The 27,934-nt window shown below is 42.1% G+C and overlaps 3 protein-coding genes across 5 annotated transcripts in view; 1 reads left to right on the forward strand and 2 right to left on the reverse strand.

Moving 5' to 3' along the window:
* Window positions 1-27,934, reverse strand: part of LOC108141778 — a 118,314-nt gene that overhangs the window by 13,091 nt on the left and 77,289 nt on the right. For all 3 annotated transcript variants that reach the window (XM_017265278.2, XM_017265279.2, XM_041710557.1), the window contains exons 8-13: window positions 27,055-27,194; window positions 14,541-14,646; window positions 7,896-8,594; window positions 6,534-6,650; window positions 1,776-2,161; window positions 1,101-1,250 (exon numbers count right to left, since the gene is read on the reverse strand). In XM_017265278.2, the coding sequence (XP_017120767.1) occupies window positions 1,101-1,250; window positions 1,776-2,161; window positions 6,534-6,650; window positions 7,896-8,594; window positions 14,541-14,646; window positions 27,055-27,194 (1,598 nt within the window). The remainder of the gene's footprint in view (window positions 1-1,100; window positions 1,251-1,775; window positions 2,162-6,533; window positions 6,651-7,895; window positions 8,595-14,540; window positions 14,647-27,054; window positions 27,195-27,934) is intronic.
* On the reverse strand, window positions 20,448-21,629 carry LOC108141785 (heat shock protein 23). The gene has a single exon (XM_017265294.1). The coding sequence runs from the start codon at window positions 21,437-21,439 to the stop codon at window positions 20,789-20,791; it is 651 nt and encodes a 216-aa protein (XP_017120783.1). The 5' UTR covers window positions 21,440-21,629; the 3' UTR covers window positions 20,448-20,788.
* Window positions 23,783-27,934, forward strand: part of LOC108141780 — a 36,173-nt gene continuing 32,021 nt past the window's right edge. The window contains exon 1 of the mRNA XM_017265287.1: window positions 23,783-23,809. The gene's annotated coding sequence lies outside the window, so the exon portion shown is untranslated. The remainder of the gene's footprint in view (window positions 23,810-27,934) is intronic.

Here is a 27,934-nt window from a genome sequence, read left to right on the forward strand (position 1 = left end):
TCAATTTATTAAGCCTTAACATCAAAATTAATTTTAAGGAGAACTCCAAATTACTCGGTGTGAAGACAACCATTTTTTTTGGACATATAAATCATTTCCTTAAATTAAATATAAAAGTAATGGTGTATTTAATAAGGGCACACGTGGTCTTTAATTAAAGTTTACGACATTTCAAGTTTAATTACATTTCATTAAGGGAAAAACTAGTCCATAGTTTCTTGACTTGTAGATATTTTTGTATTGAGTGCATTTGTCCAGATAAAAAGGTTCTTAAAGTAAGTTCTTATAGTAAGTAACAGAAAAAAGAAAAACATTTAAAAGGTAATTAAACATATATGATTTATTCAATATAATTTAGTAATTGTATAATTTATATAAAATATTTGATAAACCAATTAAAGTATTATAAATAATACCTTTAATCCTTTTTTTTCCTAATATTAATTATATGTCATTTTATGTCATTAGAGTACGATTTAATAAATAAATCAATCACAGACAGAACGTCTGTTTTCTTTTTCCGCTACAACTTTCTTAAGCTTCTGAAATTATATGCAATTCCTACTATCTGTCCCATTTTTTGTGCAATAATCAAGATTTGATAACAACTGTGTTGGCATTTCATGTACCCCGGCAAGCATACTTTTCCCCATCTCATTTTTTTCCTCGCCTTTGCTGGCAGCTGCATATTTGCATTTTGTTTACAGTTGGGGAATTACACTCGAAGCTGTGGTATTGTTGCTAGTGTTTCCCAGCTGGCTGTAATACGCTTAAGCCAAGGAGCCATCTCGGCACAAGATGCCACCAGCCAGAGGAGGCGAAGAGTGACGGCAGTTGGCATTACACACATTTGAGGACCAAGCAAACATGGCTTACGAATTGTACATTGGTGGCCATAAGCCGGGACTTAGCCAAGACAACTTTCTTGGGCTGGTTGCCTTAAATCGGGGAATTAAACATGTGCAGTGGCGCTAATCTTTAACTCTTCCCAACGGATCGCCTCTATTTACCATTTACGCTTTAGTTTAAAAAAAACTTTGTTGAACTTTAACTAGAACGCAATCGGTAACTAATTAGCAATTTCAACTTTTTCAACTCACCTGCCGCGCGTGTAGTAGGTCTTGGGGAGGAAACTTTTGAGGTTCTTGTAGGATATGACCGAGGCGAATATGGTTGAGTTGGCCATGATGTGCAGCAGTCGCGTAGAGAGGCCAATGTCCATGTAGAGCTGGTCCGAGAACAAATCCTCGCTAGAAGGGAAGGACAAAAAGGCAGGGTAAGTGCATGAGCCACCGTAAATCAGGCAAATTGTAGTCGCCTGCACTTAGGGCACTTAATTAGCTAAATTAGACACTTGCAAGCCGGCAGGCAGGCAGGCTGAGGTGAGGGCCAGATGGAAATACCTGTCCGGAAACGACAAGGTCTCGGCGGACCTCCATCTTGGGTGCAAGCGCTCCACTTTTATGGCCCATTCTTCATGCCACGACCTCCTCGCCTGCTTTTTATGCATTTCTTATTTATGCTTGCTCATAAAATAAATTTTCCATTAAGAGTCCTGACAGAGGGGGTGTGGGTGGTAAATCGTTCTCCTTCCTCGCATATATTAATAAAGGGGCCGTAAAACGAAGTTTACTGTTTACTTGCGCTGCAAATTTGCATTTCGTCCCATCCGTAATTAGAAATTATAGCCAGCTCTGCTGGCTGGGAAATCAGTAGTGTGTCTGATTTCATTTAGGGGCCATTTGTCTGTTTGTTTGTTTGCGACTGCAACTCACCCGTAAATGCGCAAATTAAACGGCAGCGTTTTCACCGACGTCATGTAGATGCGCAGCGAATTGAGTCGGTCCAGCGACAGTGTGTCCTCATCGACTGTCAGTATGCTGGCGGCTCCGGGTCCATGTCCTCCCGCTCCTCCCACTCCTCCTGCTCCGCCAGCTCGAGTTGCCTGCAGGCTGCTGCCGGCAGGATCCGCGGAAACCTCGCCCGCTGTGACCCCTGACCCGCTGCCATTGCCATCGTCGCCGCGGGTCGAAATGTCACCTGTCGCCGGCGCCGAGGCGGGCTGACTACTGCCGCTCGTCGAGGTGGCCAACTGGGAGGCCGCGATGGTCTCGCGGTTCAGCGCCGCCGATTGCGTTAGCTGCTGCAGCTTTTTAATTTGCTGAAGGGGGAAAAAGAAATAAGAGAAGAGCCAAACGCACGGCGGTTAAATAATGGCTTTCGATTTTGTCCGATTGTGTCACCCATGTCCACAACACCCAGAGTGAAAATCCAGGTAAATTCAAATATTTTCACTTTGAAATAAATATTTTCGGTAGACAGGGGTGTTGAATTTAAATCAAAGCGTGTTTTTTATTAGTATTTTAAAGTATCGAAAAATTATGTTTAAAATTTAAAAAAAAAAATGAAAACTACAATATTCCTATTGGATGTAAAAAGTTCAGGTTGCAAAGAGATTTGTATGTACAAAATTCGGACTGGCTTACGTGTCGAATGAGTAATTATTTTGGTAACATTAAGACCATAAATGGAGCAAGCAAATGTACTTAGAAACTTTAAAACAAAAATACAGTTTGAGAGTATTTTTTGGTTTCATTTTAAGATAAGTTACCTAAACTTTTTTGTTAGCCTGTAAGCTACAGTCTCTGTCTGTTATAATAACTGTTCAAATTAAAAAGGATTTTTATGCGAACCTTTTTTTATATTATAAAACACTTTGAGGTAATAACAGTAATTTACTAATACATAAGTAAAATGTAATGACCAAAAAGTGGCTTAAAAAATAAAGTCTGTCAATACAATTTAAACTGTCGAATTGAATTGATTTTGAGTAAATAGCAGTATAAAATTTTTTCTTTAATATTTATCTGGGCACGTGAAATACGATTCGAGCTACAATGAGAGCTGAAATAAATACTAAATTTATATTAAGCTAATTTTATGACTTTAAATTGAGCAGACAAAATATCATCTTTAAAATGACTTTTTGTATAAAAAATAATAGCTATAAAACAAAACTCTCCACTTAAATTTAATGCAAATACCTCATGGACCTTGTGTGTTTGAACTTGCCTAAAAAATCAAATTAAAACCACTCCTGAGGTAAAAATATTAATAACTTTTGCCTTAGTCAAACTCAAGTTTTCCATTAAAACGAAGATTTGTATTTGTTTATTTGTCCCCGAAGCAAAGAGCTATTTTTGCAAGTGTGGCTGAAACTCGAGAGTTTGTCTGCGTTTCAATATGAGGGAAAGGTACCACAGATAAGACCCCAGCATATGCCATGTTTATATTTACCCGACCTCAGCCATCCTCCATCCTCCGCACAATCGAGCCAACAATCGGATAAAGTCCGGCGATGAACTTTGGCCGAAATCAATGCCACAAGGAAGGAAGGCGGAATGGGAATGGGAATTGGAATGGGAATCATGCCGCTGGCCATGTGGCATATTTTCTGGATGCCAACGAGAGCACAAAAGCCATAGAAAGCGCAGTCACTGAACCCGGGCATAAAAATCATAAATTGTTACGTTCTCGAGTGCAGTTACAAAGCCATAAAGCGGGGCCAATAAGCAGGGGCCCAACTACAACGTTCGATGTTCGCAATTTGTAATGCGAAAGCCATTGCCATTACAGCAGCTCCACATTTCTCTTCGAACTCCGCAATTTATAATGCAAAGTCCGGCACAGCTTTTTTTGGTAAATAGAAAGGAGAGTCAAGGAGTGGAGTCCGGAATTTCTGTTACAAATCAAAATCAAAACAACATCGGACTCAACGCATTCGGATTTTTACATAAGATACAAACATACTGCTGCATAAATGTTTTTTGGGGCAACTAATCGAAAGCGAAAACAATTCCAATTGGAAAAGTTTTGCGTAATGGAACTTTTCTGAACAAAATCCCAAAACTTCGGCATCATCAGAGAGCATTAGGCTTTGCCGCTGTATGTATGAGTGCCACGCCCCCGATTACGACCACGCCCTCGACCCGGTGCCTATTCAAATGTGTGGCATTCGTATGATTTCTTTAAAAGGCGCTGAAAAGAAAAGATCTCGAAAAGGGAAAGGACAGAGAGATGTGAAGAATGACTGCAAAAAAGTTTTCCATGTGCAAATTTCACTTGACTTTCGACCTAGCCACGTTTGGCAGTTTACCGGCAAATCACCGCCCCCCCCCCGTCCGCCGAATAAAGGGGCGTGGTCGTGGCCATGTGTGAGCAAAAGTTTTCGCCCCGAACTGCGAAGTTGAGCCGTGACTTAGGGTCACGTTTGCAGCGAATACTTTTCGGCTAAGTGATTCGTCGTGATTTGATTTGAATGGGAAGCGCTTTTCGGCCCACTTTCTACCTTCTCGTGCGATTGAAACTGGCAGCCCAACTGTACTCGAAAGTGGGTCAGTTGACTTCGCTGGTCAATACACCAACTTATGCAAATCCCAGTCTGCTGCTCGCACAAGTGTTTTAATCAACTTTTCGGTTTCGTTCGCATTGTGAACATCCAAAAATGAGCAGTTTCCATCCGGAAAAACTTTTTCAATTGCCAATCCCACAGACCGCAAATGGAGGCTTGCATTGACATCCAGTCCACTGGGCGTGAATAAAAATTGGTTTTAAGCAAATGAAATACTATCATACAAATTTCCATTCTGGATTATTATTATCTATCAACATGTGGCAATTTATTTGCGAAATGCTTTCGGTTGAATTAAGTGGCTTAATGTGTGTGTGGCACTGGGTGCAACTCAACTCAACTTGAAGTTTTGAAACTTTTCAATTTTCGCTTTGGGCCATCGAATGGCCTTGGCGAACGGTTGATTACTTTCACGGATTTTCTCGGACCGCCGCGATGCACTAATTAAACTTGATTGCGCGCAGAAAATTCGATAAACTTGCCGGGGATTCGGCTCACTCCATTAAACTTTTCGCTCAGTCAATAAAAACGATGCGAACTATTTGCACAACTTCAGGAAAAGTTCGGCGAATGCCAACGCTTTTTAATCGACCCAATTATGCTGCCAAGTTTTTCCGACTGCGTCAGCTAATAAAAATTTAACATAAATTGTTCTTTCCGAAACGACTTTCTGGCTTTCGGCTCACATGGCGCATTATATTGAAATGCCATAGCTCAGCCGAACCCTGGACAAACTAAATTAATTTGAAGGCATTAAAAACTTCTTCCATGCTCTTCCGGTAGCTGTGTGCTAAGCAAACAGATCCCGCGAAAGGCGAAAAACTTGTTCAGTTCGCTCGTAAAAGATGAATATTAAGGAATAGCTTATCCCTCCGCGGATAAGTGAGTCCGTTGGCTAATAGATTATGCTGGAGGTGTTGAAGGTGTCCTTGGGGAGGGGGAGTGGCAAACAAACTCGGCATCCAAAAGGAGCTTGCCAATTATCCTCACTTCTTGACAGGTCCATTGAGCGGGGGCGCCATATTCAAACAGTTGCAATCAACACTCTCATAAATTTGCATACCAAAATTTCAGCCTTATCCTGCCTTTCATTCATTCGCTCTTTCTTTCTTTCACTTTTATGCCGCACTTGGCGTACGCAAAAATTTGCCCACGGAATAAAACATGAGACGCGACGACACAGCCTTGTCCTCGGCTCTTGAAATCCTCAGTTGAGCCGGAAACAATGGAAACCACAATCTCAACCGGGAGATACACACTTCCTCCCACCCTCCATCCATCCAGCTGAAATGAAAAAAAAATAAGGAAACGCACTTTTCAGCGACGTTTCGAGACCGTAGATTGGCCAAAAGTGTCTGCCTTTTTACCAGGTGATAAGGAAGTGGTTATCCTTATTGTCCTGCGACAGGCAGGAGAAGAGGGTCGCGGGCAAATTGTTTGATTGCCCCTCATTAGCAGCACCTTTTCGCAAGGAAACAGAGGTGGTCCTTCTCCATTAGCTTTTCTGCTAAATGGAGCGTAAATAGGCTTTCAGTAGTGGGTCTATAATTTGGCATGCTTGAGTTTTAATCTTCGAGCGGGAAGTAGCAATTATCGCTGCAGTAAAATCGGCACGTGGAGCACGAACTTGTCGGGCCAGGAAATCACATAATTCACCACTCACAGGACACCGGAAACAGTGGGAAAACCACAGACAAACCCGAAAAATGCACAAGCTCATGCATATCGAAAAAGGTATTCATTACCAGGCGGCAGGCTCATCAATTCACCGGCTGCTTTGGAAATCCGAGCACGGATTGGGGCAAACAAATGTACGTATGCAAATTGCCACCATTCAACCACCCAGTAGTGTAGTTACAGGCCAACTACAAGCTAAATAAAAGCTGGCAAATGCCCACCTTTGCCCCAGTTTGCAATCGATGGCAACAAGAGTGAGTGTGTGTTTCTATATTTTTTTTGGGCATGATAAATCCCCAAATAGGGTCGGAAAACCCGTCTGGCAAATATTGAATATGGCTGCAGGGTATAAATTATGGCGCCCAACGGGAGCACACTTCCCATAACTTATGCGCCATTGCAGGCAAAGCATCCTAGTATCCCTTACACTTACACCAGCACTTACCTGTTGACTGTTCAGGGATTGGGAATTCTGCATGACTTTATCCAGGATGCGCAGTATTATCTCCGCGGCCATCTCGCGCTCCAGTTGTGTGCCTTTCAATTGCAGGTAGGTGTCGAGCTGTGAAGTGGCCAAGGAAACAGACTTGAGACAACATAATATAATACAAGAGCCGATTTCATCTTGCCATCCCATCCTGCCAGCCCGTTTAAGGGCATAACGGCAGGTACTCCAAAGGGCTCTCACTGCAATTCGTTAGCCGGCAAATTTGTGTGCGCATTAAAATGAAAAATTGTTGCTAGGCTACCCCAAAAGGCGATGGAGACAGAGGGGGGAGCAGTAACAGAATCAGGAACAGGAACAGGAACTTTTCTTTGACTGCAGTTAGGCAACCGAAAATTGTGTGAAAAATGGCAAGCCGCCCGGCTCAGCAGCTTTTGCATTTATTTGCGTGTAAAAATAGTAAAATAGTTGCCTCGTCCTCTCAAGAGCCCGGCATCCCAACCAGGTGAAGCTTAAGTGTGTTAAGGGTTTTGCGAACAGAACGGACAAATTCCGCAGCCCGAAGTTCGAGGTCTGCGGCAATAAGATATTACGCCGCAAAGGGAATCGCAATTCCGATTTTGATTAGGCCAATTTAACCAAATCTGTCACATTTCGGAAATGTTATTGCCGTCCCCTTGGTGGTTTTTACGTTTGTACCCTGGCTGGGGATAATTTGGATTCCAACAGAGGTTTCTCAATCGGTTGAGAAGGCATTTTGAACTTTTTGAACTTATTGAAAATATATATAATTTAAGGGAGTAGCTCTGAGTGATTCTCTGTTACAATCTGTTAGTGGTTATCCTGTCTTTATACTGTCCTTTAATATGGTTAATTTCTTTGAAACTGCATGGTTTTTGATTTATATATATTAACAATGGCATTGTTAAGTTGTCTAAACTAACTCCAAATGTTTCATAAAAATAAGGAAATAATTTGTTTTTGATTAGCTTCTATACTTGTATATAAAATACAGCATTGCTTTTTAAATTTTATCTATAGATTTGTTGTCTAGACTGAAGCTAAAGGAGATTTCTTAAATCTTGTTGTTGTGCCGTACTGCTTTTTATTTTTGTAAGGATATACGCTTTCTTTAAGCTTTAATAACGTACTTATTGTTGGTTTTGAAATCCCTGAGATTGCCGATTGAAAATCTTGTTTTCAGCTTGTTTACGGCATTTCTTTTTTATGGCTGACAAGTGTACAAGCTTTCAAAACCAACTGAGTTTAGCCAGAATCAGATGAATGGCCTCCTAAGCTTCGCCTTCCGAAGTCACCCTTTCATTGCCCCAAATGGGGATTGGGGAATCCCCAGCAGCTCACCTCGTGCAGCATGTCGATGAGGAAGCTGGCCTCGCCGGGCAGAAAACTGTGCCGCCGCTGCAGGGTGAAGTCGAAGCAGGCCTTCAGGATGTTGGAGGAGTTCGTCTGCTGGAAGCCGGCACTCAGGGCCAGGAAGCGGTTGTAGATGAGCAGCAGTTCGTCCCTGACGCAGCCGGAGAAGTCGGGCAGCAGCCAGGTGGAGTTGCCCGTGTCCCGCTGCTCGCAGATGCGGCGCAGGTGACCCTCAAAGCCCCGCGGACAGTCGGTGATGATGGGCGCTCCGGGGGCGCTGGTGGGCCAGTGGATGCCGTACGTGGACTCCGCCTGACACACGTGCGCCGCGTTCCGCTCGATCACGTTGATGTAGACGCTGCGGGACACCGGCCGCACACTGTTGGACACCAGACAGGCGTACTCCGCCGACTTCTGGATGTTGTTGATCTTCAGGATGCTGCCGTCGGGGTACAGGTCCTCCCACATCGCCGTTCCCGCGTCCGACTGGAAGAGCACCCCGTTGCGGGTCCAGCTGTAGCCGAGCTGGGCGTAGCGCTTGATGTCGTCGTTGCCGGGTGACAGGCACCGCACCCGCAGCGAATCCCCCCGCTGCAGTGTCACACTCGCCGGATCCACGCGTAGACGGGGCGGGGACTTGATGTGGATGTGAAGGGAGCGGCACTGCTCCACGCCCCAGTCGGTGACCTTCAAGAGGAGGAGAAGAACGGGAGTCGGTGGTCAGTGGTCAGTGGGGCTCATTAGACAACGTCCAGTCAAAGAAACTGGCCACAAGGAACGTCTGTCAGTGGCACTGCGGAATGCCATGGCTTTTGATTACTCATATCAAAACAGATACACAGTGGTGGTCCGAGAGTCAAGAATTATCAAATCGTAACTAATTCATAACTAATAAATCATAAGCAATGTCATAATAAGGTACTCCTATAATCGTAAAAAGGGTATTGAATGCAATTGACTTAAACTGAACATTTGAAAACGCAAACTTAGAAACAAATCATATGTTTTAAAAAACAATATTAAAGAATAAATTCCATTTAAAAACGAAAAATGTTTAAAAATGGATAGAAATGCCTAAATAATGGCATAATATTTATAACCAACCATTCATTCGATATTGTTAACGATACCATATTCATTTGTCTATCCATATTGCAAATTGTGTATTAAATGAAATTGAGTTAAACATTTAGTTTTACTGATTAAAAAATCGAAAATTTAAAAATATGACCTTCTAGGTATAGGTATAAGTTTTATTCTTGTACCGTTAGATATATATAAAAAATATAAAAAATATATATATATATAAATATAAAGAAGAATGTATGATTACATTTTTTTTTACAGTAAATCGTTATTTTAAATACATAGACCCAAACTGAAATTATAGGATATAAAAAAAAAGTAATGTTTAGCTTTGGTGTAAATTTCCACTCTCTTACTATCTTTTGACAAAGAATCAATGTCGGAAAACTAGTTTTAAAACAAAGACTAACAAGCTTAGTTTAATGTAGAAACAATAACTGAATGATTTTTAATTTCCAAGTCTGCCATATAATACAATGCTTGATATCATTGATATGGTAATTTAGCCACAAATAATAACATACATACAATATAAATTTGGAGCCACTGGTGCGACCCCAGCTGTACGTGCATTGCATTGATATCCCAGCATTGAGGGCGACCAGCCAAACATCAGCAGCCTTGACTGAGAGCAGAACAGAGGACACAGGACACAGGACACAGGGCACACTTCCTGGACAATGGCGATGTCCTTTGCGAGCACGTCGGCATGGGGCAAAAGGGAAACAATTGTGGCCTGCTTGTGCTCGAAGGCTGTCACCCAAGGATTTGTTTAATAGACTTATTTGCTAGTCAGCTAGACTCCATCTTCATTGTGTGCTGATTGGATATGACGAGCCCTGATTTTGCTTGTGCTTGCTGTTTCACTTGGGGCGATTGAGCAATGCAGTCATAAATCAAACGGCAAATCCCGTTTCGGTCTGCCGTTGAGGCTCGTGTATTAGTTTATGAAATGTAATTTAAAGGCTTAAGTGCCCGAACGGGATTGCAAAATGTATTTGTCGTAACAAAACAGGGCATTGGACTGGGATTATTATTTGCCTTGGCACTCGAACCGTAAGTCAGACGATGTCCAGGCAATCCTTCGCCGCTTCTAAGGACTCTTGAAGCAACACACGAGCTTGAGCATTTACGACCACTTGCTCGGCCAAGAGGGGATGGCTACTTAAAGCCTTAGTGCAGCCGTGTGGGTTCGAGCCAACCTTTGCATTTATTTATTTCCACGCGGCTGGCGAGCAAACGAATTGTAAACTTGCTTTGTTGATGCTGCCGTTGTTGCACATTCATCCTTAGGGAAGCCAAAGACTTTCCACTCGGAAAAATCATAATTGAATACAATTATAATCGAAAAAGTATAACAACTGAACAAAAATGAGAAGTCAAAACTGTCATAGAAACTAAACTATAAGTACATGAATTTGAATCCTAATAGGGTATGAAAAAATATAAGATTAGTATTAAATTACTACCACGAAAGTATGAAAACAAAAAGAATGTGGTTAAAAAATAGAGCGACTAGAGGGACTACTAAAAAGTATAGTGGTTATATTATTAAAATTAAATTAATACTTATACTTTGATAAACTTTCAGTATTTGTTTTGGGTGTGTTTAAGAATCAAACAAATATTTTATTTCACTTCATATGACTTTCGTTTGTATTTAATTTAATTTAAATAAATTTATTTTTTTGTTTAAATAGCTAGTACAGTTTTTTCAAGTGCAGTGGCTGTCGGTTCATAGAGAAAATCCTAGACGTTGCCACACCGCCAACAATGATGTTGATGATGATGATGATGACGATGATGACGATGATGATGACGATGTTGATGGGCACAAGTCTGCCAGATGTTGAGCAAACTTCCGTTTCAAATTTAAAAAAAAAGAAAGAAATATAAAAGCGATACAACTAACGAGGAGGCGGCGGCCTCATTGTCGCCGCCGTGAAGGTATCGCACTTGTCTGGTTGGGTTTTCCTGCATCCTCGTCTGATATCCATCCTGATATCCCCGGGCACTTGGCCTCAGTCGATCCGGAAATATTTAATAGACAGCGAAACGCTCTTAGTGTAAGCCGAAGGTTAGTTTCTTTTTTTTTATGGCAAGGGCGGCTTTAAATTTGTTTTGCAATCCTCGGAACTGTGAAATGTCCTTTGGCCTTGCAGTGCCATTTACGAGTCTGCAACGTCAACAAATCTTGTCCGGCCACAAAATCCAAATGCCAATTAACTCATTAAGCAGGCACGTTGTTCGACTGCAAAACTTAGCTGCCGAGTGGAGCGTTTTTATGGCCAAATGGCATTTTATTGGCCCGGATAAGTCGCGTCTCATTAACGGGCCAAGTCGTTAAACAACACATTGTGCCCTGGAATGGCTAAACATTTGGCTCGATCAATGGACAACACTCGAACGGAATTAATAGTTCATAAAATAGGTTATTCCGCAGCCAGCAGCATTTATTAGGCTAATGGATATTGACAGCATTGTGGCCTGCAAATCGAACCACGAAAACCAGTTTCTTTTTGTACTTTGATAATTAAAGGACAATGCACAACTCTGACTTGATACCATGGTGGCCTTCATCCACCAGTCTTTTAATCAAGACAACACTTAAGCTCCAGTCGTGCTCTGCCAAATCAGAAGTGGCTTAAGAAGTGGGGCTAATGCAGCCGACTTAAGGACAGCACCGCTCTGGGCCATTGTGCACGTAATGGACCCAAGACGGCCGCGTTCCCCGAGGCAAATGAATTAATTGCAACAAGGCGTATACTTGATATCAATACATAAATAATAAATGCGCAAGGGCACACGCCCCATTAGAAATGTACGATGGTCGCTGTGTGTGTTTCTGTGTGTGTTTCTGTGTGCTTTTGTGTTATGGACATGGACATGCAGTCCCCAACGAATAATGGAGGCGTTCTATTGACTTGGACCTCGAGGCCGTGTTATTGAAAAGGATTCATGCTCTCGAGTTTTCAGCAAACAGACGTGAAACGTGAGCACAATCGACCTTCAGGGACCGAGCAGCTCGAAACTCGAAGCACGAAGCTCTGAGCTCCAGTCCAGCCCTCCTGATTATCGTTCAGTTGTTGCAGCTGCTAAGCATTTCGCACTCCCCCCTGCCATGTCCTTCTTCCTGGCAAGTCCTGCCTTTGATCTGGCTGCGTCATTACGGGCGGAGCAGCGACAATAATAAGTAAGCGGCACGAGGCGCGCCAAAGGCACAAAGCGGCAAAGGCAGCTGGAAAACCGTGCTGGCTCCCCCATAAAGAACTCGACAAAATCCCCTTAGGAGAGCCTCGGACCAGGCACTAAATACAATGGGCCCCGGCCCCCAAGAAACGTGGCGGTGCAACAGATGCTGACGATGCTTTTTGTGGTTGCATTCCATTCCCTATTCCCCTTCCTGGCTACGAAATTAAAGTGCAGGAGCCAGCTTTAATTGCGTCAGAAAGTAAGGCAAACGAATCAGAGTCCATTATGCTAATGCCAAAGTTCAATTGAGTTTGTAACAATTCGGAATTTGATTTATACGCAACAAACGTAAACATTTTATTACAATCTCCCGTGGGCAGGCAATCAAATTACCATTTGATTTATAACTAACTTGGCATCCATGGTCATGTGTCCACGTACTTGGCGGGCGGGCCAACTTTTTTTTTCTGGGCGGAAACTTTTCACGTGTACGTACGGCAGGACTTGGCCTCTTTTACGGGCGGTCCAATATTTTTTACAAGCCATTTGCGTAATATGTTATTACCTAAGCCGTAAAGAAAGGACTTGAACCGGATTGCCGGGGAAGTGAGGGATGGGGAGCCGGGCAGTTTTGGGCCTAATGGTGCGGAACAATTTAAAACTCTTATTTAGTGCCGGCCCCTAAACCGAGAAAGGACTGGCCTAAAGACACACTGGGCCACATTGGGCTTAAAATCGTCTTTGGGGCAGCCGTAAATTCATCCCCGGAAACCGCAGTCAAAAGAATGTTTAATACCATAGATTAAAATATAATTGGCCCCTGAGAAAGACCATTCAAGTGCAATGGTCGGCAGACTCTTCTCCCATCATCACTCCTTTCTAGCTGGCCGTTCTGCCATACTTTAATTAGTCTAATTAAAAGCTACGTTATAGCGAAAATGAAGAACAGGGCCGTGAACAGAACGCAGCAAAGCCAAATGTAATTATGTGGCCTTCATGGGGGTTTCCCAGACGGTTTCCAACACTCGGAATAGCTCTGCACCGCTGCGATATGGCAATTAGACTGATTAGTCAGCTGAAAATATTACGGGGTGTCTGCAAAGGCCTGAAAGTGCCCGGGGAACCGGAATCATTAAAACAAAAAACCAGAGGGCCCAAGTGGCATAACCAGATCATCAGCTTAGATTAACATGGAATTTTTGAATGCTTTGATGTGCATGTGATGGCTTGAACCCATGTTGGCCCAGTTTAAAATTAGATAGAAATTCTAGGAATAATGTTCAGCTGTTGATTGGTTTTCTAAAGAATTTAATCAGTTGCTAACACATAACGACAAAATTAGGCTTTTCAATGGGTTGCTGGTAGTTACTTTTAAATGTGTGTTAATAAAGGAAATTACTTAAAAGTCGCTCGAACTCATTTGAACTACCATAAAGGGAAAATTGTATAAAAATATGTATGCTTGATTTAGAATGTGTCATTAAAAATGAATAAACAAAATTGTTTGTTTTAAAATATCTTCATGTTGAGGTATATTTATTATTTTATACATTCATTATAACACAGTAGCAACCCATTTAAATCTAGTAGTAGTCTTTATCCAGACCTGTTGTAATTTGTATGCAGAATAAGAGCTTAACAAAATATGATCACAATTTTAAAAAATAAGCTGCGCTGAATTTGTAATGCGGATCAATAAACTTACATAAATTACTGTGTTAATGCCATGGCTATTTCATGCAATACTTTTGTGAAGTCAAGATAAACGTGTGTGCACAAACACCATTTCTTGTATTGGCCTACACCCGAAAGTTGACTATGAATTCAGAACAAATGCAAGAAATGGTGAGGCGCATCCAAGTTAAATCCCTATTAATAAGGTGGCAGCGCCGGACGTAAAAGAAAACAATTGAAATTAAAATCTTCTCACCCTTTAATTAACTTTTTTTTGTTGTTTATTTCTTTACTCAGCTTTATTGTTAATTAATTTCCCTGTTCGCTTTGGCGATGGTAAAAGTAGTAATAAGAAGCTAAAATAATAATTCTATCAGTAGTGCCAGTCATGTAATTAATTTTACATGTCTGGTATCCCTGCTTCTATTATTTCACGAATTCGCTCTTTTCGCATAAGAATAGGCTATTTCGATTTCATAAAGTTCATAGCATAAACTAGTGCATTAAGTAAACGATTCTATTGTAGCACCAATGAAAAAATAAGATATAAATTAAAAAAACAAAAAAAACATAGTAATTCACTGTGAAATATTTGTTTCTTCGTCGTAATGATAAAGTCACTTAATGGGAACTCCAAAAAAGTCGAAATAAAGGAAAGTTTTCCACGATATGATGACTTACCTTGCAGCTGTAGACTCCCTCGTCGATCCGACTCGCTTTGGTTACGCCCAGAATCGCGGTGTAGACATCTTTGGTTTCGGGCGGTAGTACCGTGGTCCAGATTTCCCTGAAACAGACAGATGAAAGCGTTAGTCAGTCATGCTAATTAGCACTCCACTTTCGGTTTCCGCCAGTACTTGAAACAGATTCGCACAGTGCCAGTCATGCAATAATTCTCACGCCCCGGGCATCTGCCATATTCCATAAACCATCTGGCATGGTGTTCCATGGAACCCGAACCAAGTGAACTGGTTCATATGTAGCAAGCCCGCTAATTGACACGCTAATAGCAGCTCACTTATCATGGCTCTATTCCTCACTCCCCTGAAAACAATCCCCAATCCCCAGTCCGCACAACCCATCGCATTCTGGGCGAAAGAAATCGTAGCTAATGGGGAAACAATCGCGGATGCTGTGGTTCGAAGTCAATTAGGAACATGTTTCATTTTCAAATGTTTTGCGAAATGCCCTGAATGCGGCGGCGGCAGCTTATTGTTGCTAAAATTGTTAATAGTTTTTGGTTTCATGGATAAATGGGTCGGTGCACGGCTGGCAGACATGTGTACGTTGAGTTCTGGCTGGGATTTATGTGGCTCATCAGACGAATCAGTCCGGGAATCAATCACCATATGTAAAGTTTCACTCTCACCGACATTCTTGTCTGTGTATTGTGATGACTGAAGGCATGAGTTCGCATCCAATTGCTAACAGAGGATGGAAATCGCAGTTCTCGTGTCTGTGACTAGCGATGTGAAATCTTAGTTAATTGCGAATTTAAATTCAGCTCGTCAGCAACTTGGCCAAAAGTTTGTGCAAAGTGTCTAAAATGCATGCTAAGCCTATTAGGGAGCTCCCGGGTGTGCCTCATAATCCTCCGGAGTGCGGAGTCCGTAGTGCGGAGTCCGGGAAGCTGGAAATCGTAAATCGCAGTTTGCAACTGCATTTGCACCTGCAGCTGCACCTGCACCTGCCCCTACCCTTCAGAGCACTAAGTAAAGCAAACCGAAAGCCGAAAACCAAAGCCTTCCAGCTGGCAACAACTTAAGTGCTGTTTGAGGTTTTCGTGGCCAACAAACATCTGCAGTTTGCCACTGCCACCTGCCCCCAATGCCATTTCCTTTCGCCTTCCTATGGGTGAGTGCATTTCACTAATAACTTTTACGCATGGATAGCGCTGACGTCACAAGAGCAGCAACAAGAGCCTTGAAAAAGTGGTGCCCAAAAACCGCATTTTCGCAGTGCGGTGGTAGGCTCCTTAACCGCACTACCACTCCCACTTCCTAACTATTTACAGGTGTAACGTCTAAAAATGCGTTTTCAATGGATGTGGGGGTGGGGGAATGGGGATGGAGATTGGCTTTTGGGCTTTCGCTTGCAGAGCACTTAACCTACAATTTACTAATGGCCGCGGGCGGAAGATCCACCCCTACCTTCCCCTTCGACCGCCAAATACGCACCTTCAAAATCAATTAAACGGCAACGGAAGTAATAACATTCCCAGCAGGAAGTGCGTAACGCTTAAATGCAGCAGCAACAACAACAACAGCAGCAGCAACAACAGCAGCAACAGCAGCAACAGCAGCAACATTAGCAACGGCAGCAACACCAATGCCGTACTAACTACGTCCTCGCCGATTCGCAAACAAGAACCGCAAAAACAGCAAAGCGTCCCCGCTAACAGCAAATGGACCCATTCAGGATTGACAACGGCTTTGGCACAATGGCAATGGCGTCCTGGATGTCCAGGATGTCCAGGAAGCTGGCTAAGCCGCAGCAGCTCCACTAATGCCACTGCAACTGCAACTGCAACGCAGGACCAAGGATTAGTCGTCGCACAAACAGGATCTCAGCGATGCGTTCGTGATGGTTAAAGGAGCTGGAGTCCTTCTTTTCTATTGGTAGCGATCTAATATCGGGCTCGAAACAGATGAACATTATTCGTTTTGGGTCGTTGGTGGTTGGATTGCCATTCGATTCGCTTCATGGTGTGTGCTCAATTTGATGCCCTCGACAAAGGGTATACCCATGTTGAATGGAAGTTTTTGGGGCAAAGGAAGCCTTGCCGAGTCCTTAATGCATGTGTTTATCTGGATCTGGCAGGCACACTCCCTTCGTAAACGGCTTTCAGCTGTGTGTCAAGCAATCTCAAAGTTTTAAAGCTATTGGGTTGAAGTTGTTTAAATATATTTCTTTTTATGACCGGCAGTTGGTATTCTCATTGCTCATTAAAGAGCTCAAAAAGACGGAAGCATATTGTACAACATTTTTTTAAAGCTACCATTTAAACAAAATTTAAATATTTTTGCTTAAAAACCTATTTATTTCATTAAAATTACTTTACTTTGAAAGTTAGTTAAAGCTTAACACAACATTGAAGCTAGGTAACAAGTTGATTATATGCAATACTTTAATATTATTCTTTTAAATCATTATCGAAGCTTTTAGCTGGAGAAATTTATTGACATTAGCTAAGATGGAATGCAATACTTAATATTTCTGCCTTGACTCAGTATTTAGCTGTTGAGACATGTTTCCACAAGTGTGCAATCACTACGAATCCTTCATTAGATTAAATCGATGGTTCTGCCAGGGTATTTCCAGTTCCGTTTCCGGTTCCGGTCCCAGTGGTCGCAGCATCTTTCTTGTTAATGATGCATTTTCCCAATGTGATTTCCCTCACGTAACCATCTCCGGCAAGTGCAATTGGTCCCGCTCCTGCGGCTCCAGGGGGCAGCAATGTTTCGTTGCGTTGCCGGCTGTGGTTGCAAAATGCATTTTCCAGTCCGCAGGCCCCGCTGAAATCCCCATTTCCCCATATCCCCTACCCCAATACCACGCGCTACAAATGGCCCGCAAAATTCCTTTGCGTAGGCGTGCGTGTCTGTGTGCATGTCCTGTAAACACAACTGCAGCTCAGCTGCTCACGAGCTCAGCAGCAAAACAGCTAAACAACAAAACAGCTCGCAGGATGCCAGTTCATGACGGGGCAATCCGAATCTGCGCTTCATTTGAGCTGGTGTGCTTTGGTTGCTGGTCAAACCACTCATAACAACCCATTGGCTATAAAGTTCAATGGAGCAATTACGTCGGCACTGCTGCCGGAGTCTTATGATGTCAGCAAACTCTGTTGGACACGATCTACAACAACACAGATTACCTAACCAGTGATTCGGATGCCAGTTTTGCTCATGACACAAGAGTAATCCTTGATTTTAAGCGAATTATTAGGCGGTCTTCGGGAAAAATAGTTGCAAGAGTTCTTTAGCTCTCTCTTAGTAACCTAACTGCTGTCAAAAAGGAGTTTATATATTTTATAGCTTATTTAACTAGCACTATAACTACATTTCGAATTAGGGGCACTAATTTTTTGTCAAATTTTTGTTGATTTGCCTTTAGCTCCTAATTCTTTATGAGTCACACATGCTAATACGTATACGTAATATATAAGAAATTCTTTCTCAAACGTATCACATTTTCTTTTATGGTCTCAATTTTTATCATGTAGTTGCACGATTTAAAAAAAATATAAATATTTTGTTGTAAAGTTTTTTTTATAAGTTTAAGTTACTTTTTCCAAGCTTTCAAATAAAAAATGTAAAATATGAAAGTTGAATTGGCAAAGAAACAGTTCTTATTAAAAACAATTTAGAAATATCATTGTTTTAATTGTTAAGTTAAAGTATGTACTACACAAATTTGGATGAAATAAATGAAAACCCTGTCTTCAATTTTTGTACTATACAAATTTGGATAAAATAATTAAAAACCCTGTCTTTAATTTTTCATAACAAATACACGACCTCGAGCCGGCAAAGAAAACCATAACCATGTCTAATGCCTAGGACCAAATTGATTATGTACATGCGTAAAATCTTAATTTTGTCACCATTACCATAAATATCGGCAATTAAGAAGCTCGACAGGGCGTGAAAATCGCCGGTGGATTGCCTCCCCCTGGAGACCTCAACTTGTGTGCTCCTAAACCGTCTGATGTCACATCAATTTGCGTAATTAGGTGTCGCGTCCTTCACACATTCTGCCACATTCGCTCACAAGTTGGCGACTCCTCGGGGGATACGGGATCACAGCCCGATTGAAAAGTTGGCAGAAAAACATCCAATCGCACCCACAATGGATCAAAGGCCATACAAAATTAGTTGTGAGCTGCATACCGATTGCTGTCGAGCTGTGGCCAGTGAAACATAAAACAACAATGGCAATAGCAATGGCCTTCGGCGATGTTCGATGTTTTTCTAGGGTTTTCCCAAGCGGAAGGGCTGTGCATATGGGTTTTTTATGGATAAGCCTACGGCCCAGTTCTTTAAACACAAACATACGCAGTGTACATGGCATATATAGAATACAATTCCATCCGAGTGTTTTATGAGTTCATAAAATTGGTGTGTAGGTGTTTATTATCGTTGTGTTATTTTGGTTTGTCCCCGGCACCAATAGCAGGGGAAATTGAAATTGTGAAGTTACTTTTCTGCTGAATATTTTATCGCCATCCTCATCCGCCATACTCGTAAATATGAATATCCCACGGCCCAGGCAGTCGGTCCAATATCTTAAAGCTGCAGGCAGCGTTTCCGCAGCCGTAACTTGATTAGAAATAAGGGAGTCCGTCCTTCGTCCTTCGGTCGCCACGCCTCGCATTCAAGGGCCATATAAAAACTTTATTAAACGCAACTACGCATAAAAACAAAACGATGACAAAGTACGCGACCTCGTTGTCCCATCGTTCGGTGGCAATTTTTTCAGCTGCCGGCCTGTGGACTGCGGCCTGCAACAATTCTCTTCAAGATGTAGCAAATTTCATTACAATCGTAACCAGAAAACGTGTCTCAACAGCTAAATTGCAAAGGACGGCAACCAAATCAAAAGCGGCGAAGGCCGTAGGCTTGATTGGGCCCTTATGAAGTAGGCCACACGCCCCTGAGTTTGCAAGCTTTTCCATATATTTTTGGGTTAAATATGTTGCAACCTAAGGGAGCCTCAGAAAAGATACCCACACTTGCTGGCCAAAAACGAAGCATTTAATCCGTAATAAGTTTAATTACTGAGGTTTTGCGTATGGTTTCTCTCTCTCTGTTTACATAACAAGTATTTCCCCTTGCCTTTTTGCTGCCAATTGTGGGATTGTTTTGTTTGGAATTTTCTTAGGTCGATAAGCAAACTACATACGTATGTCTTCGTATTTTCTTTATTTTTTGCTGACTGGCTGGGTTTTTCCTTTGTCTTTTTATGGGCCATGTGCCTAAGGAAAAAGGCAAAGCGTCAGATGCAGACGCAAAAACAGAGAGGAAAACACAAAAGGTGTTAGTGAATTTTATTCAAATTTGACGCTAATCAAACGCTGCGTGACAGGAAAGTTAAGAGTGGCGAGAAATCCAATTCGCTTGGGATTTGTATCCGAGCCGGGTTTTCCCACGGGCATGATTTATCCTTGATTTGGGATTGTTTTGACGATTAGCTGGCGAATATTTTGTGTGAGATTGCATTTTAAATAACAACTCAATGGAATGAATCTTCGTTATCTATCGATCCGTCCCTTTCGGATTCTTTATACAATTACCCATCACAACTGAAAACGGAACACAGTACCCAGAGAAAAAACCCCATAGTGAAATTAAACATTAAAATATTTAAATTTAACATTGTTTTTCAAAATATAAACTTACTTAAAATAAACTAAAACTGAAAATGTAATTATTAACATGTTTAATTGGTTTATCCAAACGGAAAAACAAATGTAATTCAAAGTGAAAATATTTGGATTTACCATGATTCTTCTCTGGGTTTGTAAAATGAGTAGTAGAGCTAAATAAATATTGATTTAAAACTGTGCGAGTCTCAAAAATACCATACTTTTGGTTTTCTGATAAAGTCCTTTATTGGCATAACATAAAATCTCAAGCGTTTGTCAACTCTTTAACGTTATATTGAATCTATCTTAAGAAATAAAACTAGAACCGCGCCATATTTGCTCACGTTTCGAACGAGGGGCTACGTGCTAGCTATACTGGAACCTAATGACAATCCAAGTAACTACTTTCTCCAAAGTACAAGTACTCCAACGTGCATGTGCCTATCTCTGCGCCTTTGAAACTTGGTCGACTGCCTCTGGCGGCCTAAACGCATTTGGGCTTCCGGCTCCACTTTGGGATGAAGAGGCGCAGCCTCCGCGCAACCGCCAGACGTCGCCGGCTTCATTTATCCATGGCCGTGTCATCGGGAGTGGGATCGCCACCCGCCTCTGCCTGCTCGATGGCCTTGGAAGCCGTGGGATCCGACACGCTGCCAAAATAGTTGCCCGTGGACTCGATCTCGATCAGCCGCTCCACGTCGTCCAGTTTGGGCGGTGCCGGCACGGTGATCATGAGGATGCCGTCCGCCGAGAAGGTGGCCCGAGCCTGGGTGGCATCGTAGTGGCGGGGCAGCTTGTAGGATCGCGTGAACTCGCGCGTGATGCACAACTGACCCTTGTCGGCGCGGTCATCCGACTGCTTGCCCTCCACGCACACAGTGTCGCTGTTGCGGGCCTTCACCGTCAGCTCGGCGATCTGGAAGTGGTGCACGTCCAGCACCACCTTGAAGGTGCCCCGGCCCAGGGAGTCCGGCTCCGTGCCCGTCTCGATCACAACGCGTCCCACCAGACAGGAGCCGTGGCACCAGGCACTGTCGTCCATCCGCAGGTGGAAGTCCCGGGCGCAGACGTCCAGGTCGTGGGACAGGTAGTAGTGTCGCTGCCGGCACTTCGACTCCCCGGTGGACCAGTGGCGCCGCGGCGGTGGCCAATGGTGGTGCCCCCCGCCATGCTCGTGGTCGTGCTCCCAGTCCCAGTCCCAGTGGATGGGCATGGTGCGGTTCCGACTTCCGACTTCCTCGGACCCCTGTTCGTTCGTTGGACACGGAGCAAGCGCGTTGATTTTTGGCTTAGGTGGCCAAAAAAACCGTTGCCCTCCGCCCGGTTCGACTCTTACTAGCTAACTGAGTGCCTGCCGAGGGTATGGTAATCGGCGGAGCTTGGAGCTGCACAACTGTACCTGGCACTACTGCCACAGCTACTAAACTATTTCTGCCCCGCATTCAATGCCGTTCATGAATACAGCAGACTTTCAATAAGCCAAACTGGAGAGCTGTGGCGTAAGAAACATGGTCCTTAAAAAACTTAACAATATCGAACAATATCCTTTCATATTTAACAATATTCAACAGAATTCAACAATCTACATCAGCATTCAACCATATTCAGCAACATTTAATATTACTAACAATAGGTAACAATATTCAATAATGTTTTAAAATATTTAAAAATTTCAACATTATTCAACAATATTCAACAATATAATAGCGTTCAACAATATTCGATAGCATTAAACAATTTTGAGCTACATTAAACAATATTCACAAAATTCCACAACACGAAAAAACATTCAATAATATTCAGCAATATTGAAACACTTTGAATAACATTCAACAATTATCAACAATATTCAACAATACTCAACAGAGTTCAACAATATTTAACAATATTCTTTTATCAACTCACTAAATTGTGAAAGCTTTTATATACAAGATTAAAAACTGCCTCATTCTTATATTTAAAATATTAGTTTCAAAACTGAAGGACTTAATTTAATTTGAGGCATAATTTAGCGCAAAACCTAGTTATACCATTTTATTTCATTCGAAAAGAAAGACAACAAAGCTTGGTAAAGTGAAAAAATGTTTTCCCTAAAGAGATAGCATAAGTTCAAGAAACTGTTGAGTAAGTTTTCATTAAATCCGACTTTGTGGGGCTCGACTGTATCGCATTCCTTCAGACCGACACGCGTTGCCGAGAAAGTGGGGCTCAGCCTTGTCCGGCAAGCCAAACTGTTTGATCAATACCCGTCCCGGCAACGCTCCAATCAGCCGCTGAAGTTTCCTCCTTTTATTGCACAAATGGCGCCAAGCAGCCAACCAGCCAAGCAGCCGGAATTGGAAACAGCGACAAGACAGGGGACAGGGGACAGGGACAGGACAAGGAAAACACTGCACAGCGAGTTGAACCAGTTATGAGATAATGCCGAATTTTGAAGGGGCGGTCGGGGAGGCGAAGTGGCCACCGAATGGCGATGGTGTCACTGTCACTAATTGTGCCATTGTCACCCCGGAACAGAAAAGCAGAGCAAATCCAAGGAAACAAGCGGACGAGTATGGCAGACGCATTGTTGCAAATGAAACTAATGAAAATCGTGACCCACCACATTGAAAATGGATGTACTGAGAAAAATCCAGACTTAAATTATAATTCAATTATTCATGAAGAAAATAAAATTGTACGCTGAAGTCGAAGGACAAAAAGCCATATTAAATTTAAAATAAGAAATTCATATTTGAGTTTCAGTAAAATGTAACCTATGGATCTTTAAGATATCTTTTCAAAGAAGAACTTCTCAAAGAACTGAATACAGGACTTTAGTTTTTAACTAGAATATGTAAGTAAACAACCAAATAATTGATTGAAGAGATGGTAGAATTTCAGGAAATCTTTATGACCAGGAGTACAATCTACTTTTCACCCTGTATTTTTGTATAAGTTGCATTCCATTGTCGTAGAGAACGACAACGTTGCGTTGTCAAGACAGTTGTTGCCTCGTTGTTGCTACTATTTTGGACTACTGTTGCCCCGGGTTGAGCCAATTTGTAAAATATATACGAAATATATTTTACTTATGTCTCGTGCTGGGGTCAGGCAATTTGGCTGCTTGGCTGCATGGCTGCTGAAATTGAATTTTTCCTTTGGCTTTTAAGTAAGTTTGACAAATTTTCAGAGCCCGGCCAAAAGTGAAGGCAACTGTTTCGTTGGCCCCAGCCAAAGACTTGTTCTTGGCTTGGTTAAAAGAGCTAAGAGAAGAGATGGAAGTGGGGTTCGAAATTGCATTGACAGGCAGTCAAGCCCTTCCACTTCAAAGCGCTGAGACAAATATAGATTACGCAAGTGCTTAGGGTTAAGCTAACATTAGCAGATATTTCTGTTCCCTCTTTAAAAGGTCAATTGGTTTGTGTATTTCTGTGAAAGCAGACTCTTACATGACACAAAGTTGTGAAATACGTCAAACGCTTTTCACAAGTTCCTGTTCATGGAATTAGCAACATTTTGTTAAGCCAAAAGTATCTTGTTTTGGCAAACACACCACTCAGCTCAGTTGTTTTCTGACTTTAAAGGTGTTTACAAGCTTAAAGTAAGAGTCATAACTTAAAGATAATCAAAAGGACATGTGGTGCATAAAGTGAATTGAGAGGTTTTCAAAAGTTAATTAAGTGCCTTGATATCGAAGCTCCTTCGGGCCATCGAAGATGGCTCAATGAGAAGTATTTGCTTGGGAGCAACTCTAATAATGGTATTACTGGAGTCGTAGCACTTAATCAGCCCTGCGACCTTGTCGTCCGCCCATCCTGCGACCCACATTGTAAAGGACACAGGATTAGGGGCGCAATTAATGGCCGTGCCCTGCTGGCAGCCGTAGATTATTTTGCACATGTGTGCACATAACTGCCGCCTTCGAATGGCAATGTAAACGCCAAGGCATGTTAATCAAAGCCCGACCTGGGAGTTGGCCCTGCTTGCGGGCTCCTTGGCAGCCAGCTTTGGATGCGTTAGCGCCGTGATTGGAAAATAATTGCATTCATTAAGTGGGTTACGGCCTGTGCTGCTTTCGATAAACATCTGCTAACTGGGTCACAATTCGGCGACTGGCAATCCAATAGATTAACGGCCAAACGCCTCCGGTTTCGGACTTAAAGGCGGCCTAATGTAGGTAGCCACTTTGAGTTAATCTTGAAATTGCATCTGGTAACTAAGACTGTTGAAAACAACATAAAAAAGTCTTTAAACAATTGTCTTCCAAATTAGTTTATTTGGAATATCTCGCTTTAGTAAAAATTTAAGTTACTTTACAACATTTGATTTGAAAAAACTTTAAGAAAACTTAAAACAAGCGAAAAGAAGGCATACTTTTACATACCTTAAATGCCATTCTCAATAATTTAGCTTAGGCCTTACAAAAGAAATCCTAGTTGCATACAAACTATTTTTGATGCACGCACTTTTGTTTGTTTTTAAGCGCCTGTTCACTACATACATTTTTTTAGTGGCGATTTAAACCTGTTTTTGTGTCTTAAATACAAAGCCACATTAAAAGCAAATAACAATTGTTGTATCTGAGCTGTGTAATAGTTAGATTATTCTTGTTAAAGATTTATAGTGAAATCACAAATTGCCGTATGCCTGACCTCAATTACAGTTGTCCAGTGAAACAATTTTTAGAGGGTGCAAAATCTTAAAGTTCGTTGATTGTAAATGGTACTAAGATCTTTTTTGTAAAAAAAACAATCCAATTGTGCTACACTTTAAAACAAACAAACATTGTTTATGCAGACTGTCTTAATTTACCAATAGTTTTCAATTAGTAATCGTGTCTAGTATAGGCTCTATTCCAATTATAAATTACATTACCGCAAGTAAACAACTCCCTGCGGTGAAATCAAGCATTAAAAATTTGCTTACTTCCGGTTATTTTAGTACGCAAAAGTAAAGTCATGGGACGGATTTAATGTGTAGTCGTTTGTATAATGCAAAGTTGGTAAATGTCCAAATGAATGACTTCACTCACTTCACTTTAGTTAAAATATTTACTAATACTTGCTGCTGCGTTGGGGCAAACATGTGTTTGCGGCTCTGTACGCCAGTCATTTTTCACACATCGATGCGTCTAAGTGGGCCAAACGAAGGGCTGCCTGCCACGTGGCGGTCCTGCAGCAAGCCGGAATACGCTACGTTACGTATACGTAATGGGGGGATATGTACAAATATGCATAAAAGTAATCATAAGTCCGGGCCACGACTGGAAATGGATGGGGCTGGCGGAATGGCCACAAAAAGGGTCCGAATTGTTCTGCCAGTTGGCAGTTGGGAAACGTATAGTTGGCTTCACAGGATAACAAAAACTCCGGGAATAGATTTGGATATCGATTTGCCGGGGGAGATGCCCTCCATTTATTTATTGGAAAGGTAATATACGGATGAACAATCGTTGATTCGAACAGCGAATAAAAATAACACACCCGGCTATCAGTTCGATAGTTATCTGGTGATTGAATAATAAGTTATGTATTCTGTGCTCTAACAATTGGAATTTTGTAAATTTGTGTAGTTAAGTGTAATTTAATTTGCATAACTAGACAACTGACAAGTGAATAGAAGTTATATTGAAGGAATAACGAGGTTTGGGCTTTATTTTCTATAATGAAATTAAATACGAGTTACTAGAAAACGAGGCGATTCTGTGCTTTATTTTATTTAAATTTTATTTATTTGATTTCTTAAATTAAAATAATTGTAATTTATTATAGAAAGCAATATCCATAAGAGTACTGCCATTATGTAGTATTAAAGGTATGAGTTTAAGAGTACCAATGATTTTCATAAGCCCTAGAAAGTTTGGATAGTATTCAAAACAAGGATATTATAATTGTCATCAATTAGAGATAGCAAAGTATAACATTCCGGGCTGATAAACTTAAATTTTGGCAACGTTTTGTGATGTGGTCTGCCAAGGAATCTTTGCTCTGAACTACTAAAAGCATTCCTGCAAGCGCTTAAATTTTTGTTAATGAATTGCGAACTCTATCGGCATCTGCACCGCACTTGCCCTTATTTAAGCAACCCACCACTAAAAAGACCTCCGTTCTCCTCGTTTCCCATTCACGCAACACACATGTAAAGTTTGAGCTTTGTGGTGCGGCTGCAAGGCGAATTGTCAAGGCAACATGGTCGCCCGTTGGTGGGTGGTGATGGTACCGATGGCACCAATGGCACCACTGATGGTGCTGATGATGAGGCCCAGGGAAGAAGGGCTAAGCTCCTCGTAACCCCTGCCAAGTCGCCCAAGAAACAGCCCCTCGTTAGTTACGGCCATATGCTTTTTATGTAACACATCCCCGCCAGCCAAGTGGATTTGGATTTGGATTTGGAGCGGGGTGAATGAGGAAATGAGAATGCCATTCGTATATGTTGGCCACACATGTGTTCCGGCTGGCCCACACTGTTGGATTTATGATCAATCATTCGGCTAGGCTTACTGCGGTTAGGTTTCGGCCTGGTCCAGAGCCCAGACTCCATCCCCAATTTCACTATGACTGCCGTCTACGGCTGACAAATCTTTATCTTTGCCCTGACTTATTTATCCTTTTTTGGCCGTTTCGTTTCGTTTCATTTTTATTCTGCCAGGCATTTTTATGTCATGTTTATTGATGTGTAAAAGTCATAAAGTCAAATTGAACACTTGTGCCGGCAGTCGCGACTCTGTGACATTGGCCAGGGAACCCCCACTTTTTATTAAAACTTCAGGCTGGTTGGGTCGAAAGTTTACGGAATTGCAATTTAAGCTGGTCCTGCGAGATAAGTCGGATAGGATAGTTCACTTACCGCGTCGCCTTGCTGGCATTCACGACGGCACCGTCCTTGAACCACTGGAACTGCATCCGGGACGAGCCCTGGGCGGTACAGGATATGATGAACTCACTGGCCTCGCGCACTCCTGATTGCGGTTGATTGACGCTCAACTCCTGCAAAGAGACACAATGTCGCACTAATTAGACACCGCACAGCTGTGGTTCGGGGTTCGAGGTTTTGGGTTTTGGGGTTTTCGAATTGTGAAAGGCGATCCCCCCAGCAAACTTGGGACCGCTGAGGTTTGGCGGCTTGTTCGTCACGTTAATGCCACTTAATTGCAATTGGCCGCCTGATGAGGCCAATTGTTCGAGCCGGCCAACTGGCCGCAATTAATAAATAATTATTTTCGTTGCCGGTCCGATCCGGTCCGAGTGTCAAGTGCCACACTGTTGACACATTTATGTGCATATTTATTAACACAGCACTTTGCTACATTGGCTATGGACGCATTTGTTTATATTTTTATTGGACCGCCCTTGCAGCACGTGCCCCTATAGTTAATAAATTATTGTTTAATACGTATCGGAAATGGTGGAAATGCCATCTATGTAATGCGGACGCCAGTTTATTTATTACGCTTTTAATAGCCCTGATGGCCGTCTCGGATGCGAATTAATGAAAATACCAATGCCATTCGGCAGAAATCAATGATGGAATGGCTGCCATTGATGGATGTGCCCAGAGAGCAAAGTGAAAAAGTGCCTGGGACGATGAATTTAAAATTTATTTCTACGAAAATTCAGTCTAACCGGAAAATTTCAATAGATAACTTGGCTGGGCCATGCTTTTTCACAAATAAATGCCTGAATGCGTAACAACCACATTCCTGTTGGCCAATCAAATAGAATTGCGT

Source organism: Drosophila elegans, unplaced genomic scaffold, assembly GCF_018152505.1.
Source record: "Drosophila elegans isolate 14027-0461.03 unplaced genomic scaffold, ASM1815250v1 contig_814, whole genome shotgun sequence".
Classification (NCBI taxonomy): domain Eukaryota; kingdom Metazoa; phylum Arthropoda; class Insecta; order Diptera; family Drosophilidae; genus Drosophila; species Drosophila elegans.